Below are 9,168 nucleotides of genomic sequence, written 5' to 3' on the forward strand. Positions count from 1 at the left end.
ACGATGTAAAACTCTTAAATGGACTTCTTCTACTTCTTGTAATGAGCACACAGCTGCTCGAGGTCCAAGTCATTTTTTTTTAATCACTTTTCAAAAGCAATAAGGTGCAACATGCATCCGACGCCGACAGACTATAAATGAGGATGTAGCTGGAATGAATCATTGTTGCTTGACAGGTCAGTAGTCTCGTAATGAAGCCGTTAAAGCCAAAATGAATGAGATAGGATAGATTGAGTAATTGAACAAGGCACGCTCAGGTCTTATATAGATTCCTGTTGAATGATAAATATTCAATTAGCAACTTAACAATGTGTGTTCACAACTGGCCACACTGCTGAAGCATGAACACTGGAGAAGCACAGCACCGCTGCTGGTTGAACGAGGACACAATGTGTTGTGTTGGTGTTATTTGTGCTGTAAGGAGGGAGGGGGGGAGTGACATCTTTTACAAACACAATTCGTTGTCTTCTTCATCCCTTTCCACCCCACTTTCGTCTCTCAATCATTCCCTCTGAGGAAATGAGTCTAACAAGCAACCCCCATCTCACAACCCCCCCCCTCTTTTTTTGAGTGGAGGTGGGGTGGGAGGAAGCTTTAAGTCTTAATCCCAGCACCAAATGGGAAATAAATTAGCTTCTTCACACTTAACTAGCTCTCATTTGCATTTTGTGAGCGCGCCGACTGCAGCTCGGGAGTTCTCCCGTGGCACTAATCCTCTGGGCGAAAGCAGACAGAGGTGGTGTGGACGAGGAGGAGGAGGACGAGGAGGAGGAGGAGGGTTAGGCGGTCGGATGAACCTGCTCTACCTCCCCCCCCCCCTCCATGGGATGGTCTGCGGTGTTAGACACAACCTGGGTCCATGCAGCCACAGTTAAGGTTACATTAATTACACCGACCTGCAGGTATAGCATCCCGCGTTGTGTTGAACACCGCAGGCGGGGGCTTGACCTCTTATTCTTACACTTTGACATACAGGATGTATCACTCTTGTTTTAATTATACAATGCAATTCAAGCTCATGAAAAAATTATTTTAATATTCCTACAGAGACTTCTGTTTGGGATCTCAGAGACCGTGCAGCTGTGGAGCATGTTCATATGCTCTGTATCTGTGATTGGAAGGTTTTACGCAGCACTGCTCCTCCTTAATAATATGAGTATTTGGATTTCAGGTATTGGATTTCATAACAGGGCGGCACGGTGGTGCAGCGGTTAGCACTGTAGCCTCGCTCAAACCCGGCTTGTGGCCCTTCTGTGAGGAGTTTGCATGTTCTCCCCGTGTTAGCGTGGGTTCTCTCCGGTTTCTCCGGCTCCTCCCACAGTCCAAAGACATGCAGGTTCATTGTTGACTCTAAATGTCCCGTAGGTGTGAATGTGAGGTGAATGGTTGTCTGTCTCTGTGTGTCAGCCTGTGATAGTCTGGTGACCTATCCAGGGCGTACCCCACCTTCGCCCAATGTCAGCTGGGATCGGCTAAAAGGATGTTAAACCTCACAGGAAACATTAGTTACGTCACAATGTAAGATGACATATTATATATTTTTGGTCAGCAAATGAAAAAAAGGAAGACATCGTTGTTTATTATTATTATTACACAATATATCAATATCAATTATTGGTGCCTGTGCAGGCTGGTCTCATGCACAGTTCATAGCTTTACCTACAAAAAGTAATGCACCGTCATTCTTATAGAAATCCCACGAAATGTATTTGAGTGTAATCCACATAATTGTGAACCAGGGACTATAGAGAGCGACAGTAGGGAGGAAGTCAGGGTGGATGAGTGGGTCTAAAAATATCAGACTTTCACCCAGGAGACCGGCGTTCGGGTCCCGTGTGAAACCAGAAGTCAGCGTTGATTTATGCGTTACGGAATTAAGTTAACGCCACTTCCGGAGTTATTTTTAGCCTAAACCTAACTACGTAGTTTTGTTGTCTAAATCTAAGGAAGTTGTTCCTGTAAAGACAGAAGTGAATTTTGAAAATGAACAAAAAAGGAGGAACAACTTTTTTGTAAGATATCATATGAACACTTTTTATGACACCCATGTCTGTAATGTGTTATAATCTGGTTATAGCACTGTATAACTGAAAAATACATCAAATCTATGCAAGAACAACACAAAACAGTGTCACATTAAGTATTACAACCATGGGAATTATAATACACTATGATCCTCGCAATAAAAGAAAATGTTAGTGAGTGAGCAGCAATCATAAGTATTATGCTTTATAATGTGTTATTATTATTGTTACAAAGCATTATGAATATTTATGAGTGCTTATAACTATAATTATACAGTGTTATAAGGAGATTAAAACACAGTGCAAGTATGTTTAAAATGCATTATAGACATGGACGTCATAGAGTGTTATCGTAACTTGTATCTGTTTTGGTATCACTGTAATATTACTTTACGACCATAGAGTCTTACCGTTTCCTGTACATGCAATTTAGTATCTCCCATAAAAACATACAAACATCTGATTGGTGCACAGGAATATTATGAAAAAAACAAGTAAAAAGAGCTCATATAACACAAAGTAAGAACGTGGGAAACACAAGTTTTCAGGGCCTTTAACATCCATTCTTGAGGAGCTATCGTGTGTCGAGTGTAAATTCTGATGAAGCCTCTGACCTGTTGGCTCTCCTGGTACGATGGTGGAGGAACGCTCTGGGTGGCCATCATTGTCACTGCAGGTGCTGGGGACACATGTTGCATCATGGGATAGCTTCACATTTAGACTGGGAAAGAAACAGAAAAAAAAGAGAAAACATAAATCCAGTGCGAGCAGTGATTGTGAATTCTATTACAGCCACCAGGTGCTGCTATGATTAAATAATAGGAGATGGGATTCTCACGCAACATCTCACTCTTCCCTCTCACACTTCTTTTCCCTCCTTCTCCATTTACTAATTTATTTCTTTGCTCTATCTCCCCCTCAGTCTCCCTCTGCATGGATTGCATAGAGCTGACAGTCAGGCGGGATGATGTATTAATACTGAGTGATCTAACAATGCTGCCAAGCAGAAAGAAAACAAAGCAACACAGACTCAATCATGGAGCCCTTTACAGAAATACTTTACAAACCAGCAGGTTCATAATGACACCGCAAACAAACCCGACTACTTGTTTACCAATTACAGACAGCCATGCTTGTTTGCTAATTGCAGTACAGCTGGCTTTAAAGCAATGCCGATCTTGGTGGAGTCACCTTGGTCGTCTCTATGTGTTGGCTGCATGGTGTTGTTGTTGCGCTGTTACCAAGCCAATCAAGAGAGCTAATTAGGGCTCTTGTTGGTGGGCTAATTGCTATTGGCCGGGACCCCACAGGGCTGAGGGTTGTACCCTGTGGAACACCGCTGTAACCATCGCTGCCACCCCCACTGAAGTGAGCTAATTGGTTCAGGGGTACGTTACACACACACACACACACACACATAGACCCCCTACCATCACCCCAACGTACTATAGGCAAGCACAGCAGGTGCTCCATCCTGAAGCTACATATAACCTATGTGTATACGCTGCATGAAAATGTGCTGTAAATTAACTATTTGACCTGAGGCGGGGAAAGGGTGTTTGGATAAATGTGAGGGTAAACTTTATTAAACCTTGTTTTTGATCAAATATAAGCCCTGATCTCACCAATACATGTATATGGACACTACAAAGTTCAATTTGGTGCTTTAAACTCTGACACATCTTCAAAGTCTGAATGTTTGCTGGTTACCTTGAGCCACTGGACTTATTGGAAAAACAAAAGTCTATAATGCCACATAGAGCATTGTGTGGTCATGAAAGGCAGGCAGCAAATTGCAATGGACTGGTGCACTCGGACTGAACGGTATTGACGTGGAGGGAAACGCTTGATTATAATCAAGCGTTTCCTCTAGTGAAATGCAACTGGAACATCCGTGCAAAATCTCTGCACCGGTTGCTACATCCTCTTTCAGAGCTACCGCATCAGGAAATACAGATGTGCAGTCAATCTGCCTGACCACTGGAGCTGAGGATTTGCGATATGAGTTGTGAGGTTATGGAAAGATGAAAAAGAACTTCAATAATCTTTTATTGTTTTTACAAGAATGTCATGCAAGGATCTTAGAAATACTATTAAAGGAATATCATACACTGATATCATACACAGACACACTACATAGGGATATTACGCAGCACTCAGCACTATAAAACCTCTGCCGTATCCTTCTCTTATAGTTTCACACATCTGTGTGTTGAGCCCTGTATACGCATTCTCAAATAAAAACACTCTCTCTGGGTAGTTTTCAGGTTTCTGCTGCCAAACAGGAAGAGATGCAAACATCCCTCTCTTCAGAATCAGGACAATACATGTCAGATGTTCCCCGCCACTGAGCTCATCCCCTACTGAGACCCAGACCCTGGCAATGTCTCTGACTTTCCCGTCACAGACAAGACAACTGGCTGAGACCCTTCTGGTTTTTTTTGAGTGGCATCCGATTCCACCGCCGCTGCCAACATTTTGATGTTAAATGCCGGTTTAGTTTCATCACTGACAAGTTGTAATTTGGGGTTTTAGCCACAAATCTGCATGTTTTATCATGTCATACTGTGCTTGTGTTAGCTGTGTGTATGCATGTGTGTGTGTGTGTATTCAGTTGCTGCACTGTATGAGCATGACTGTTTGCACTGTGTGTGTTCACACTTGTTTGTGTGCCATGTGCATGTCTCTGCGAGTCATTTTGTGTACTGATTGCGTCTCCTGGTTTCTGTTCTCATTCCAACTGGTATCAGCTGAAAGGCATCTTCTCTGTTATCAGTCCTCATTTTAATTGCAAATGCAGTGAGCGTGTTAGTGATTAAATGGAAAATTGCACATTAATTGATGAGACTGAAGATAAAGCAATTCCAATTACTGCACAGTATTTTAGGCAGCCTCTCAAGTTTCGCCCATCCCTCGAAGGAACGGGCCACCAAACGCCAAATTTGAGCAGGCAATCACGCATCCATAAATACACACACACACACACACACACACACACATGCCATACAATGGCTGCTGAAGCGTGAATGTACATGCAGTAACAGACAAGAACACTGCAAAAACACCAACAAACAAGACATTTAATTTCAACGGTGAAATTAAACACAAACATGCTGCATGAAACTGAAAGTACAAATCGTCTGGCATCGACTCTCTCTGAACTCGCCAAAAGGTGCACGGTTACACAATAAGTCGTAAAATTCATTTTGAGGACAAATGACATGTTTGTTCCTCAACAAAGGCCTTTGAATTATTACAGAGTTCATAATGCATATCAATTGAAAAGTGCCTGTAGTCGCAATCAAAATTCAAAAGCAAAGCATAAAATGGAAAATGAGAAGTAGGCATAAAATTATTCCAACAAACATCAAAGGGTTTTGTGAATTTGGATTGGAGGCAGTCGTACTCTTTCATCGGATTCTGTGCCGTAAGAAAAGCTTCTATTCAGCATTCAATTTTCCAACGATTCTGGGGCATAGAATGGGCCTCTGCTGTATTGATGTGAGGTTAGTCAGTGGAATAGCTGCAGTTTCACCCCGTTTACCACTGGCATTGAAATGAAAATCCATATCTGGTCACATATGATGTGATCACTGCCTCTGGCCTCCACACTTCAACCATGTCCAAAGCTTTTTTTTTCTTGTCTGCTTTGGTTTGAAGGTGAATTTATTGTACAGTGTTGAACTTCTATCACATGTGGAATGCTTCCTGCTACAAAACCAAGGCGATAAAAAGAAAACTGATCCTCCTCATGATTTATTGTAAACACAGAAAGCGTCACGGAGAACATTTCCTGGCACTCCAGATTGTGACCTGGCAGGAGGGTTTTTGCATCGGTTCATTAAAAGCAGACTTGTGGTTGACAAAGATGTGACCCGCTCTCATAGTGAATCATCAACACTTCACCTCTCTGCAAAATCAGACTAACGAAGCAGCGAACAGAGACCACAGGTAGATCCAACCCTCACACGTAAGACTGAAAATAACCACGACTCAGACTGTGATGTTCTGATCTTTATAGCGCTCTTGAACACAGCTCAACTCTCCTACCAAACCAAGGATGATTGAATTTGAGGGGATGTAGATTGTTTATGTTGCAACCTAGAAATATTTTAGAATTTACATTATATTGACCTGAAACAGATTTAAGTTCTCTGAAAGAAATATATTCTAATCTCATTGTATTTCCATTTTTGCAAATATTACCTATATTATCTGATTTATGTTATTACCGAGAGGTCGTAGTTCAGAGTGATGTGATGTCATCAGTCAGCACAGTAGAGATGAGTTGAGTCACGTTGAGTGAACGGGCAGGTTTACTGATGTTCTGATTACTTCGTGTAAAGATAACTTCAATGCAGAACTGTGGAGAATAAAGTTGCCAAAAGGAAGACGGAGTCGCATCTGTTTAAGGGTGCAACATTTACAACCCGGCAAGCAAGAATGAACATACACTAGAACTACCACCTCATGGTTGTACGCCTCCGCCGACCAGTCAAGTGTCACTTTACAGCCATGAATTCTTGACTTATGGACAAAAACATGTTTGTGAGATCACAGTGACCTTGACCTTTGACCTTTGACCTTTGACCACCAAATTCCAATCAGTTCATCCTCGAGCCCAAGTGGATGTTTGTGCCAAATTTGAAGATATTCCTTCCAGGTGTTCCTGAGATATCACGTTCACCAGAAGGCTGTAAAGTTTACCATTATCACATTTAAAGTTCCTGACACACCAAGGACAGTTTGGGGCCGTCGATGAGCGTCCGTCGGCTCTAGTCTGCCCATGGCGGAGGTTTTTCAGCATGTTGAATCGGTGGCGGCGCACGACGGTGACAGACATCACTCTGATTGGCGATTCAGCTTAAACAAATCAGTGCATGAGAAGAGAAACGGAAGTGAGGATAGCGAGACAACGAGTAAAGTTAAGAGGAAAAACACAGAAGGCTCTTCTTGTTCATCTTCATCACATCTGATCATTCCAGATATTTTCACAGCAACATGAACATCTGGAATGAAGCAAAGCGTTGAGTGAGAGTGGTGTGAAAATGGTCGGCAGACGCTGCTTTGTTTCATGTACGTATCATAACAACGGCTTGTATATCCGCCGTCCTCGGTCTTCCTGTTTGAATGATGAATACAGACTACCACCACCTGCTGAATAAAGACTACCACCACCTGCTGAATACAGACTACCACCACCTGCTGAATAAAGACTACCACCACCTGCTGAATAAAGACTACCACCACCTGCTGAATAAAGACTACCACCACCTGCTGAATACAGACTACCACCACCTGCTGAATACAGACTACCACCACCTGCTGAATACAGACTACCACCACCTGCTGAATACAGACTACCACCACCTGCTGAATACAGACTACCACCACCTGCTGAATAAAGACTACCACCACCTGCTGAATACAGACTACCACCACCTGCTGAATAAAGACTACCACCACCTGCTGAATAAAGACTACCACCACCTGCTGAATACAGACTACCACCACCTGCTGAATAAAGACTACCACCACCTGCTGAATAAAGACTACCACCACCTGCTGAATAAAGACTACCACCACCTGCTGAATACAGACTACCACCACCTGCTGAATACAGACTACCACCACCTGCTGAATACAGACTACCACCACCTGCTGAATACAGACTACCACCACCTGCTGAATACAGACTACCACCACCTGCTGGTGTGGAGAGTTATTTCATCTCACGCAGGCGCAGGACGTACATGGTAGTTGGCTGTCCGCTGTAGTCTTTGCGCTTCCTGCCTTTGTGTGTTTGATGTCTGTCCCACCTTGATTAGTTTCACCTGTCTCTCGTTTAGCCAGGCAGTCACCTGACCTCCTGCTCACCTGTCCCCACTGACAATCAGTCATTCATATGCCAGCCTAATCCCTTTGCTCTTTGTCAGTTCTTCATCATTGTTTTGCTGCCTTTTTTCAAGCATGTAGAATTGGGCGTGGGGGACGGACATGTCCCTACCGATATCCAGCGACTACTGAATTGTCCCTTGCAATACTTTTGATCAAACAAGCTGCTGTAATACAGCCGCGAATTAGTGAGAGAATAAGATAAAACCAAAAGGCGGATTTCTAGTCTGTCAACTATAACGGAGAATTAGGGCCACTGTTAGAAAAAAATAATAATAATCTGAGATTTAGAGAATTAAGTCATAATATTATAATATGATGAGACCGGCAGCTCTGTTTCTGCGTCCCCGTCGCTTTGCTTTGCTCTGTTTGGGACCGTCTCCAGACTCCAGGATGCTTCCCACTGAAAAGCTCGGGGGAAGCGGCTGTGAGGAGTACTTCATCGGAGGTGGTGAAGTTAAAGGGGACATGTCACGCTCATTTCCAGGTTCAGACTTCTATTTTGGGTTTCTATGAAAATATTCTAATGAACCTGCATGAGACATAGGGAGGGGAGACAAATCTTTTCATGACTCATCTCCTTTAACATTTGTTTGAACAGTTAGCTACACGATGGTGAGATTTATGCCTGATCAGAAGAGTTCTCTCTCTCTCTCTCTCTCTTTCATAACCTTGGTCTCATCCAGAGACCAGAGTCCCTGACAGGGTTCTGATTCTGTCAGACGGTCTGAAGGGGACACTACCATATCAGCAGAGCAATAACATAAAGCACAGCAAACTATAGGGCAGTATTACAGATTTTTTTTTGTGGGAAATATTTTGAATGTGCGGAAAGTTTGTAAATCTTGCTGAAACACATATGAGCTATTAACAACCTGAGCCAACGGGTAGCAGGTACAGCTAGCTGGTCAAGAAGAGGCTAAACAATGCTGCACAAGGTACCAGGTACCAACCAGTCTCTCCTTTGCAGACATGCAGTATAATGCAGTATAAACGTGTTATTTTCACCTATTGTAAAATGGTGTAATTTGAATATTTCTGCATACTGGGGTCCCTAAAACAGTCTTTGAATTACATAAACTGGGTATCACTGTAAAGATGAGACTCTTGTGGATCGATTGAGCCCAACTGTATTCATGTGTGATGATGTCAGTCTCCATAGGAGCCATGTCATTGTAGTGAGACCATTTTTTGAAAGGTAAAGCGGCTGTAGATGGAAGCAGCAGAAAAACGGATTTTAGCCACCTAA

General features: G+C 42.9%; 1 protein-coding gene across 2 annotated transcripts in view; it reads right to left on the reverse strand.

The window, feature by feature from the left end:
* The window catches only part of pknox2 (pbx/knotted 1 homeobox 2), a 91,068-nt gene that overhangs the window by 32,527 nt on the left and 49,373 nt on the right, over nucleotides 1-9,168 (reverse strand). Inside the window, exon 2 of one of the 2 annotated variants that reach the window (XM_037749378.1) lies at nucleotides 2,639-2,745. In XM_037749378.1, the coding sequence (XP_037605306.1) occupies nucleotides 2,639-2,725 (87 nt within the window). In that variant the 5' untranslated portion in view covers nucleotides 2,726-2,745. Of the gene's footprint in view, nucleotides 1-2,638; nucleotides 6,985-9,168 lie in introns of those variants that run through there. The other variant, XM_037749379.1, reaches the window with a different exon arrangement.

Source organism: Sebastes umbrosus, chromosome 17, assembly GCF_015220745.1.
Source record: "Sebastes umbrosus isolate fSebUmb1 chromosome 17, fSebUmb1.pri, whole genome shotgun sequence".
NCBI classification, from domain to species: domain Eukaryota; kingdom Metazoa; phylum Chordata; class Actinopteri; order Perciformes; family Sebastidae; genus Sebastes; species Sebastes umbrosus.